General features: G+C 45.5%; 2 protein-coding genes across 2 annotated transcripts; one reads left to right on the plus strand and one right to left on the minus strand.

Annotated features, from left to right (window-relative positions):
* Nucleotides 1-220: 220 nt before the first annotated feature.
* Nucleotides 221-9,883, minus strand: DNAJC8 (DnaJ heat shock protein family (Hsp40) member C8). The gene is made up of 9 exons (XM_083879573.1): nt 9,797-9,883; nt 8,814-8,915; nt 6,637-6,693; nt 6,051-6,117; nt 5,355-5,449; nt 4,468-4,539; nt 3,193-3,284; nt 2,173-2,248; nt 221-1,008 (listed from the first exon to the last, which is right to left on the minus strand). The coding sequence occupies exons 1-9, from the start codon at nt 9,860-9,862 to the stop codon at nt 886-888; spliced, it is 750 nt and encodes a 249-aa protein (XP_083735699.1). The 5' UTR covers nt 9,863-9,883; the 3' UTR covers nt 221-885.
* A 170-nt stretch (nt 9,884-10,053) lies between these two features.
* On the plus strand, nt 10,054-10,724 carry ATP5IF1 (ATP synthase inhibitory factor subunit 1). Its single transcript, XM_083879426.1, has 3 exons — nt 10,054-10,171; nt 10,302-10,414; nt 10,538-10,724. Exons 1-3 carry the CDS (start codon nt 10,076-10,078, stop codon nt 10,671-10,673), a joined length of 345 nt encoding a protein of 114 aa, XP_083735552.1. The 5' UTR covers nt 10,054-10,075; the 3' UTR covers nt 10,674-10,724.
* Nucleotides 10,725-10,983: the final 259 nt, after the last annotated feature.

Genomic DNA, 10,983 nt, shown 5'->3' on the forward strand with positions numbered 1-10,983 from the left:
GGCTCTGCCAGGAGCCAGAGAATGAGGACAGTGAATGTCCCCTCTGTGTCAGGCTGGTGACACTTGGAACACCTTGGGCAGCTTAAAAGGGATGTGGAGAACTGGGAAGGCAGAGAGCACAGGTTCATGCTGAAGAGCAGCAGCATCTCAGTGACAGCACTCCATCCACACTATTGCTATTGAATTTTTTAATAATTCCAAGAAAAAAAAACCACCCTGGTAATTTGGGTAAAAATTTATTTTACATACAGACCATTGCAGCTTAACTATTAATCAAGAGAAGTTATTTTCCTTTACAGGAAGTGACCAGCTGGTCTGAGATTAACAGAAGTCTAAGCCTGAGAGCTGGGATTTTAGTTTGGAATTTAGATCTTGGGGGGCAGGTTCCTTCCAAGCACCACTCAATGCAGTGAGGAGCTGCAGGATTTCACTGCAGGCCAGCTGCACCACACAGTGCTGGAAACACATTCCCAGAGTCAGCCCAGATCTTTCCCGAGCTGAATTCGCCGAGAAAGACAGTGCCTGAAAGAGTTTGGATGAATTCTCCAATGTTTTGTTCAGCTCTCAAACTAGAAAGAGAAGTGGTGAAACAGCACAGTCTCTGTGAAGTACAAAACACCGAGTTACAGGGCAGCAGACACACGGGACAGCAGGAATGGCAGGGACTCTCCTAAGCCAAGTGTTCTACGTGTAGCGGGGCCCTGGCCGGGCTCATTCTCTGGCCCTATTTTCAAACAGACAGAGTACAAAAAATACTTCGACTGATAATTAATATTGTACTGGAAACAAACAGTCTACTAAAAAGCAAATCTTACTCTAGGTGCCAATGAGTCCTTAAAAGCAGGGAAGGGACTGAGGAGCTGCACTTGGGCAGTGCTTCCAGGATCATTCGCGCTGCTCCATTTTTACTTTGGGAGGTCTCAGGAAGGTCCTGTTTTTCTTTTCTTTCTTCCCCTTTGTGTTTGCCTGGAAATTTCTCCAGCTGTCTACACGACCATCCCGACTTTCCTGGGAACAACAGGGAGGAAGTGGAGAGTTAATAAGTGCAAGAGCCAAAGCACAGGGAGTACATACCAGTTTCAGGAGATCAGTAGCAATTTCCCCTTTTCCAGCATGCAGCCCCTGACAGGCAGGACACAAAGATACTGGGAAGAGCCAGGACAACACAGGAACTAAAGTGAGCTTACACACATCAGTTTAAGCACTGTGCTGGATTCTTGTTTCAGAAACCACCAGATTGGGTTGGGCAGTCCTTACTCCCTGTGGAATCCTCAAAGGAAACAAGAAACCTCTCAAATGAATGTTCCTGATCTGTCAGCCCAGAATGTGTCATGTCCTTTCTCTGTCTCAACTCCTCACTCTCCTGGTGCTGCAGATTGGAGGCAGGGAGAACAGAGAAGGGAAATGTACTGCTGCCTTCTCTGATGCTTCTTGCCCAAAGTCTCATCATATTGACACAATGAGAAAAAAAACAGGCCTCTGGTGTACTTCTCTCCCTGCCCTACCTACTGAGGAGAAAAAAAAAACCAACAACCAACCATAAAACAAAACAGAAACCAAACAAAAAAAAACCCCACAAAAAACCTCCTAAACCCCTAAATCTGCCCACAAAGCCAACCTATAATCTCTACAGGCTGGAGATTTCACAGCAGGACAGAACAAGTCCAGGAATGATCCACTTCCCAGTGTGTGATCCATCCCCTCCAGGCCCATCTCGGCAGTACCAGTGCTGCAGGTGGGCTCTGGCTACAGCAGCTCTGCTTCCCTGGCCCCTTCCCCACTGCAGGATGGGAGAGGGCCCAGCACTAACAGGGATCTGGATGCTGGGGCAATCAGACAATCCACACAAACACTTTCCAGATTAAGTTTTAGTGGTCACCACTGACCTGGGCTAAGCAGCAATTCTGTTTTACAAATAAAGACAAGAATGAACTGCTGACAGAGATGAAAAATAATACACCTCAGTTTACCAGACCTGTTTCTGCATAGGTGATACCAAAGCCCTATTGAGGGGCTCCTCTCCACACACATGCACAAAACCCAGGCTGGTGCAGATCTATTAAATTATCTCAATGACTTGCATACAAAAGGTCTCTCATCTCTCTAGGGGCATTCCCTGCAACATGGACAAGAATTGCTGAGGCCTCTTCTATAAGTTAAATTGCTGAATACCTCAAAGTTCTTCTGCCATTCTCGTTCTCGTTTCGCTTTTTCTTGTGCTTCAATTTCCTCTTCCCTCTGCCGCTTCCTGGAAGGGAAGCCACAAAAATTATGAGCCCACAAGAATCATAAACAAGGCAAATAAACAGGGCAATACTTTCAAAACATCTTGGAAAGCTCTTCTAATTTTTAGCAGATTACAGAAGAGGTAAATAGGCACACCTAAGATAGCACAGCAAATGGAATTTGGTTTCAAATTTGGAAGAGCAGTGAGGATGGTTTGGCCCCACTGACAGAAGGCATACAATTAAAAATTTGGCTTCCCTTGTTCAGCAAAACAAGCTGGATTTCTTCATCCAAGAAGCTGGACATCACTCTAGTGGCAAGTCTCTAAAACTGTTGAGGGTACATGTTCTGAGAAATTAATAACCACTGCAGCATGCAAAGTACAAAGTAAATTTTTAACCCTCTACTTTTCACCTGTAATCAAAAGCAATGTCCCAGAGTTATCCCCACCTCACTGAGCAGCACAGAACTGCTGCAGGAAGTGTATTCACAGTGAGCACTCGGACAGGATGTGATCAAAACACCTTAAAACAGTTCAGGATCACACATGCCACAGGGTATTTCTGGCACTTAAATAAAAGTAGAAATCAATCCTTCACAAGCTAAGAGCATGCAGAATTGTGTCACCATTTCACTGTTGTGGCTGGACTACATCTGTACATGTAAGAGAATGCAACCACATAAAATATATTGACACTTTCAACCTAGGAGGGCAAATTTCCTTTGTGTGCTTTTCTCTCTACAACCCTCAGGGTACCCAGAGAAGTGGCAGAATCCACATTATTGGAAATCAGCTTGACAGGACCCTTGTGAATCTAATCCAAGGCCCTGCTTTCAGCAGGAGGTCAGCCCAGATCATCTCCAGAGGTTCATTCCAATTTAGACTATTCTAAGACTCTCTGATCCCTTATCTTCTTTGAGGAAGGAAGAGGAGCCTGAATTGCACAAGCAGAACGTCATTGATACCTTTCATGCATTTCTTTTGCTTCTCTTTCTTTCCTCTTAATTTCCAGTTCAGCAAAGAGCTTCATTGTCTGTTTGTATACAGCTTGTTTGAACTGCAAAACACAAATCCAGTCTTAAAATAATACCCATCAACACAATTAAAGTCTGTTTTACAGATAAATGTAAGGAGCTCAGAAGAAATCAAACCATAGGTATGCCCACATAACCTCTATCCTGCCCTGACAATAACAGCAGCACAAAGAAAGGTATAAACCACTGCTGATTAAATTCTGGCCCTGGCACCAGGAAACAACTGCATATTAACCTCATATTAGTCTCATTTTAATTTGTCTTCATGAAGCTGTGCCTAAACAGAACTGCTCACTTCAAATCCTCTTATTCTTGGGTTAAGTCTTGCATTGTTACATTTGACAAAAAAAAGGCAAAATGGTCACTGTTTTAGAGAGTAATATTCCAGCAGATCTTCTTGATGTGTTGTAAAAATCTAGCATTGGCTTCCCAGTAGGAAATCAGTATGCTTAAACCAATCTTCATTACTAAAGAAGAGCAACAGACTTCTGAAAAATGAAAAATAGGATGGTTATGGGGTTAACTGTGGTGATAGCAACAGGAAGAAATCACTTTACAGGAAAAAAAAAAAAAAAGGGCTCTGAGACTGATAAAGTCAATGTTTGGTAATCACTCAGCATTGCTACAGCCTCTCATATCACTGACTTCTCCAGATCAGAGCCCAGGTAAAAAGAACTAAGTTAAGAACAGACTGCCAAACAAATGACAATTTAATACAAGTGGTTTGTTGCAGAACAGCACATCTGTCCCTCAGTGTTACATGAATGAACAGATGAAAATGGTCTCATTAAAAAGCCACAAGCTCATTTTAGCCACACTGCAGTGAGTGCTACACGTGCCTCTGCCAGCAGCAGGAATGTCACAGCTCCAGCAGTCAGAAAACAACAAGAAATTCAATTAAAAAAAAAAAAAAGTGCATGATGCACAAGCAATGAAGGCTTGCTTTGAGAGAAGAACAGGGTATTTTGGTCTATTTAATCTCACAATATATTTACTCTTTACACTACAGTGAAGCTGTTTTCCACAATACACAGGTATCACCAGATATATGATACTCTAAAGTGACTTAGCAGAATTTGTTCTTCTGTAAATGTAAGGGTTTATAATATTAACAAGTCTAATAAATACTTCTGTACTGGCTTTGAATCTTAATTCCTCAAAACATGTTTTGTACTCTTCAGTTTCTCTGAACATAGTATGACTTACAACTTCAGGATCATCCTCCTCTACAGTGGGAGGTTTTCCATCCTTCTTCAGCTGCTTCTTTTTTTCTTTCACCTGAAGATTAAGAACAAAAATAAGAGCTTTAAAAATTTTATAGGGCTTACATAATTGTATCCAAAAGGTTCTGCATTCCTATTCCAATGTATAGAGAGAACTCTGTCCTTGATTGAGGTTTTGTTTTACACCAAACCCTCCTAGGCCCAGACAAACATATACAAGATTACTATCACATTAACAACACTTGGATATTATTACTACAACATAATCCCTTTTGGTTTCTTGAAAGATATATATTCTTATTCAATAAACACCATCCAAACCAGCAGGAAGTTTATTGTGCTTCATGATATTGAAGTGACCTAACAACAAACAGAACACCAAGTGTTCCTTGTGTTAAGAGTATTTGAGTTCTCCCTTATCATCTGCTTCCTCAAGCTTTCTGTGTTTTAATCCACCCACATCACTCTAAACTTCTTGGTCAATGCAATCCAAACTCCTTTTCTTATCTTATAGGTCAATATCCTCCAAACTTCCCAGTCTCCTGCTGTCAGCACCTTTTATCTTCCACCTACAGATATCTGAACTGCATCTTTCATTCATAGACTCGGAAAAAAAAATATTTAGGTCAGATGTGTGGTCTGACCTGATTATTTCAGGTACTGAATTTCACTGAGTGCTCAACAGCACTCCTGGACACAGCAGTCTTGTTTCTGCTGTGAAGAGCTTGGAGCCCACCTGCACAGTGCAATTATGAGGTTTACTCACTTTAGTGACCTAACATGAAGCAAATGTACCAAAAAAGCAAAATATGAACAAAACATGAGCAATACCACTCACCCCAACCCTGGATGTTCCCACAGAATACTCACAGTGTGCTCCACATATTCTTTTCCCGCCTGTATGACATCCAAGGCTCTCTTCTTTTGCTCCTGATCTAGCAGCAGCTTGTAAGCTTTATCTACAGCTAACAAAAAGTATCAATATTAATAGCACCAGTAGTCATGTTCACAAGGCATCACAAGACTGCTACTTGTTGGCATTACTAATTTGGCTCCTAGAATTTGTGGAGGTCATTTGGTTGGCAGTTTGTTTTGGTTTTTATTATTATTAAATACATCTAGAAAAGTGATAATATGATTAGTTGAATGAGTTTTGGGGTAGAGCAATGGCAAGAACTGTCTGATACCTTCTGGAGGGAGCAGGTGAAAGCATCAGTCCTACCAGCTGTATTTATGGGCATGAACACCTCACTGTGATACAAAACACACACCCAAAACCATCACTCTGCTTCTGTCATACGGTCTATGAATAAAATCTAATGCACAGATTAAACAGCTCTTCTTGAACAATCCCAAACCCCCATGAAGATCTGTCCCTGTTTGTGACATGACAATGCCATTGTTGCCACCTAGTGCCACCTGCTGAAATGCCACCACCTCACACAGCTCTTTTGCTAAAGCACCTCTGGATCAACACTTCTGTCCCCTCCACCCTAATGTGTTTTTAAACCAGCACCAAAAAAGCTGCAACTACTAACCCAGAGCAGCCCAGAGAAAGAGTGTTACCTTCAAATGCCTTCTGGGCTCTATCTGCATCATCTTGGTTTTTGTCTGGGTGCACCAATATTGACAGCTGGAAGAAAAAATGGATCTTACCATCAAGATGAAGAGTATTTCAGAGATTTTTGAGAGAAGGGAAATAGTCTCAGACAGAGAGAATTCAAAGAGATCAAATTCCTCTGTACATGGACAAAGCAGTTGACAACATGTATGTGCCAGTATGAGCTGAGAGAATAAACAATTCCTGTAACAAACAGACTGTCCAAAAGGAAGAAAAGCTGCAGCTTGTGATGAGAGGAACAATTTAACACCCCTCAGCTGCAGTGCCTGAGCTGACATGAACCCCTTGATCATTAAAGATTTGTATCCTTGGTCTTGACAAGAAATAAACATATGGCTGGACCAGGGACACTGCTGCAGCTCTCCTCTTGTTGATACAAGCATTGCTCTATGCATTTCTGTCAAAAATAGACACCTCTCTACCCAGATACAGCTTTACCACCATTTTTTTGTGTCCACACCCAGCTGCACAATCCCTACAGCACTTCTACTTCACTCCCAAGGACTTTGAGTGCAAAAGCTGAATGAATACCTGTCGGAATCTTTTCTTTATCTCTTCATCTGTGGCTTCGGGATCCATCTGCAGCACCTAAAAGAGACCACGACAGCAGAGCAAGTTTGGTGCTACTCTCCATGTTTCAGGCTCCTGTCAGCAAGCTCTAACACTTTAATGAGTGGCTGGAGTCACTTGGTGTGTTCAGCCTGAAGGAGAGGAGAACTCATTCTACTCTTAAACATCCTTCCAAGGGGCAGCTTAGGGGCAGCTCCTGATCTCCTCACTCTCATGACCAGTGACAGGACATGAAACAGAGTTGGGGAGGTTTAAGTTGGATATCAGGGAAAGGCTCTTCCCCCAGAGGGTTCAGGCACTGCCCAGGCTCCCCAGGGAATGGGCACGGCCCTGAGGCTGCCACAGCTCCAGGAGCCTTTGGGATTGAGCTCCAGGGATGCCCAGGGGGGATTGTTGGGGGCTCTGGGCAGGGCCTGGGGCTGGGCTGGTACATCCTGGTGGGTGCCTCTCAACCCAGCATATTCCCTGATTCTGTAACACTTGGTTCACTGCCACACAGACACGCACCAGAAACCCTGCCCCACAACTACATGAATTTTCACCCAGTCAAACAGAAACATTTCACAATCTTTTTTACACTTGTGACACTATTTTCAGCAATGCCAGACTCCTCTGGCTGTGCCAGTGTCCTGTCCACATTCAAGTCTTGTGTAGACAACTACGATTCATAAATTGGTCTGAGCCTTCAACCACTCCTGTAGTAATGCTCAGTCTGACAGAAACAAAAGCACACAGGGGTTTGGGGACAATGTCAGGTCACTCAGAACACTGGACAGGAAACATACAACTTTACAAGAATTTACTAATCTTATCATTTTGAAAGAAGACAGTAGAGTTTTACAGTTTGGTTTCCATGAGTGACACCACTTGTTTATTGATATGGCAGTTTAGGAACACTTTTTGTGAATTAATTTACTGAACATAAAATTTAAGCAACGAGTGAGCAGATGTGCACTGGTCTGACTCAAAGAATCTGTAAAAAAATCCCACTCTCCCACAGGAAAGCTACAGTCTACTCTGAAACAGCTTTCTTAAATTTACTCTTCAAATCAAGTACTAAGATCTATACAAAACTGAACATTGTCAAAGGGTGACTCATCTGACTAACCAGCCCTGAATTAGGACTACAAAAAGCACCTGAGGCTTGAAAAAGGCAGCAAAAATGACACCAGGAAGGAATTCACCCAGGGAAAGCCAAATCCAGATGAATACCATACTGTTTATTTATTTATTACTATGTATTATTGTTTATTTATTGTCATCTTCAAGCTTTCCTGCTTATTAAGACTTTATAACTGACTGCAACAGGAATCAAATTATAAAGTGCAAGGGGATTCTCCATTACTCAGAGGTTCCTCAGAGACTACTCACAGGTGTGGCCACTGAGAGACCTTTTCTCACTCTATCCACTACAGAAGTTGGGCAGTGGAGATGATGGATGTGGAACATCCTGGAAATCTCTGGGAACTATTTATGTTTATGGGAACATAAAATACAAATGTGAGGGAGGAAGTGAAAAGGAATGTGGTTCTTTGTTTTAGGGAAGTCATGTACAACTACACCTGTAAGATTCTGGTTAAGCAATATTGCTGAGAAACATTAATGATATTAATTTTTAATATTAATAAAAATTAATAATGCATTTATTGCTTGGCAGTGGAAATTTTTACCTGAAGCTGTAAGAGTATATAAACTAAGTTCTGAAATAAATAATCTGGTTTCTTGCATGCAAGCAATGGAGCCCTGTCTCTATCAATCACCAACAAGAAATTCAGTGGGATGAACACCCAAAATAAAACACACAACTAGAAATGCTGAATTAAGAGAGCTGTGACCAGAACCTGCCAAGCTGCCACATCCAGCAGCTACTACCTTCAGAGAGCACCCAGCCAAACCTTCCAGTGCTGTTGTATGAGGGAAATGTTTCAACACACAGTTTGTGCTGCCATCAAACACTGACAAAGACAGCAAACACACACACACCACCCTGCTGTCCTCTGCAAACCCTCTGCGCAGCAATCTGTACCTAGAGAAGTTTTTTTTTTCTTTCCTTATGTTGTTTTTAACTAGAATAAATCCTCAGGAATCAGGAAGCTCATACATCAATTCAGAAAGGAGGACAGAATGCTCAAACTAACCTCAAAAGGGTTCAAGTTGAAATATGAAGATCCAGGTCGGGTCAGCCGGTCAATTTGGTTTTTGGATGTTAAAACAGAGTCTCGTTTTTCAATCTGCTTTACCTGAGGAACAAGAGAGACCTCTATCAACTGACCATCACAACATCTTTACCTGCTTATTCCATGTTGTTGGTAAACCAGTCATCAGAGTCCTGAACTACAATTCAGAATGCCCCTTCCTTCCCTCAAGCCTGTAGTTATTTTCTCAGGCACTATCAAAGCACATTTTTTTGCCTTTCTACAGCCTGTCAGTATTTTAACTATAAAAAAATAGTGCAGAATATTCTGTCTGTTTATTCCACAGCTGTGCTTTCCCTCCTCCCCAGGCACCTCCAGCACTTCTGTCACTGCGATTCCTTGGAAACCACGGCATTGCTTTTAACCCGTTGTTGGCAGTGCAGCCCTTTAAACACACTGAGCGATGCAAACACACAAATCCACTTTCCTCTGACCACAGCTTATTTAATTCAGCTTTTACCCCTCACAGCACTACGTCGAACCAAACCATTTATTTATATTTAGATTTATTATTTAATTTTACTTAAAGAAACAGGCATGCACGGAGGTGGCGCGGCCTCAGAGCGGGCAGCTCGGGGCACAGGCCCAGGCTGAGCCCTCGGTACCGGGGCCGGGGGGGCAGAGAGGGGCCCCCGGTTTCACTCTGCCCACAGCACGGCCGGGCCGGAGCACGGCGGGGCCACGCGAGCGTACAGCTCTCCCCGAGCTCAGCCCAGGAGAACGAGGCCCTCACCGGGGTTCGGCCCGCACCGGGGTCCCGCCGCAGCCGCCACCGGGGGCTCCGTGAGGGCCTCACCGAGCGCCAACCCGCCGCTCGCCCACCCCCAGCCCGGCGCCCACAGCGGCGGCCCCCGAGCGCGGCACAGGCCGGTTCCGCAGGGCGGGCGGGTCCCGGGAGGGGCGGCGGACAGGAGTGCGGGCGGTACCTCGTTATAGAAGGTCAGGAAGGCGTCCTCGGCCGCGCCCGCGCCGGGCCCCGCTGCCGCCGCCATGGCCGCCCGCACGTGACCCCGCCGTCGCCACACGTGACCGCGCCGCAGCGACAGGCCCCGCCCACCACGGCGCGCGCGGGGGCCGAGGCCACGCTGTGTGACGTCACATAGCAAACCCCGCCCCCGGCGCTACCGTGCCCTGAGGGCTGTTGAGGAGGGCGGGGTCGCGCTTGCGCAGTAGCGCCCCGTCCGGCGCTCCAAGGGCAGGCGGCGATGGCGGCCGTGGCGGTGCTGGCGGCGCGGGGCGGCCTGCGCGGGGCTCTGCTGGTGCAGCAGCAGCGCTGGAGCTCGGGGTCGGGAGCCGACCAGGTGCGTGTTCCGAGAGTGTCCCTTCTGTCCTCCGCCTGTCCGTCCCTTTGTTCGTCAGTCCTTCCCCCAGTGTGTCTGTCACTCTGTCCGTCAGTCCGTCCTTCCGCGCTCACCGCCGTCTCTCCCGCAGCTGGGCGAGCTGGGTAAAGGCGCCGGGAAGGGCGGCGGCGGCGGCGGTTCCATCCGGGAGGCCGGCGGAGCGTTCGGGAAGAAGCAGGCGGCCGAGGAGGAGCGGTACTTCAGGTGAGCGGGGCCCGGGGCCTGCGGAGCCGCCCCCACAGCCCGGGCAGGGCAGGGCAGGGCCCGGCCGGCCTCCCCCGCCCCGCTCCGCTGCCGGGATACACTCCCTGCCCTCCTCTCTTGCAGGGAAAAGGAGCGGGAGCAGCTCTCTGCCTTACGGAAACACCACGAGGAAGAGATCCACCACCACCAGAAAGAGATTGAGCGTCTGCAGAAAGAAATCGAGCGCCATAAGCATAAGATCAAGCAGCTTAAAGATTAAGCTGGTGCTGTTGTTGAATGTGCATGGCCAATGCTGATCGTGGTGTAAAAACAGCGTGAAGACTGTATTTTTTGCTCTGCCTAATCCGAATCCATACAGTTATGTTCTGCAACAACACCAAATAAACTACTCAGCCTCACTTTGTTGCTCAGTAACTGTTGAATGAAAACAAAAATAACCAAGCTCACTATCTGATTTTAAACTTCATTTTTTTCCAAAGTAAAGCTGCACTCTTGAGTAGGCAGGCCTATACAGAACTGAGCTATTTTTTTTTTTTTTTAGATTTGTATGAAAGAAATGACCATTTGTG

Source organism: Zosterops lateralis (assembly GCF_965231275.1).
Source record: "Zosterops lateralis genome assembly, chromosome: 28".
Taxonomy (NCBI): domain Eukaryota; kingdom Metazoa; phylum Chordata; class Aves; order Passeriformes; family Zosteropidae; genus Zosterops; species Zosterops lateralis.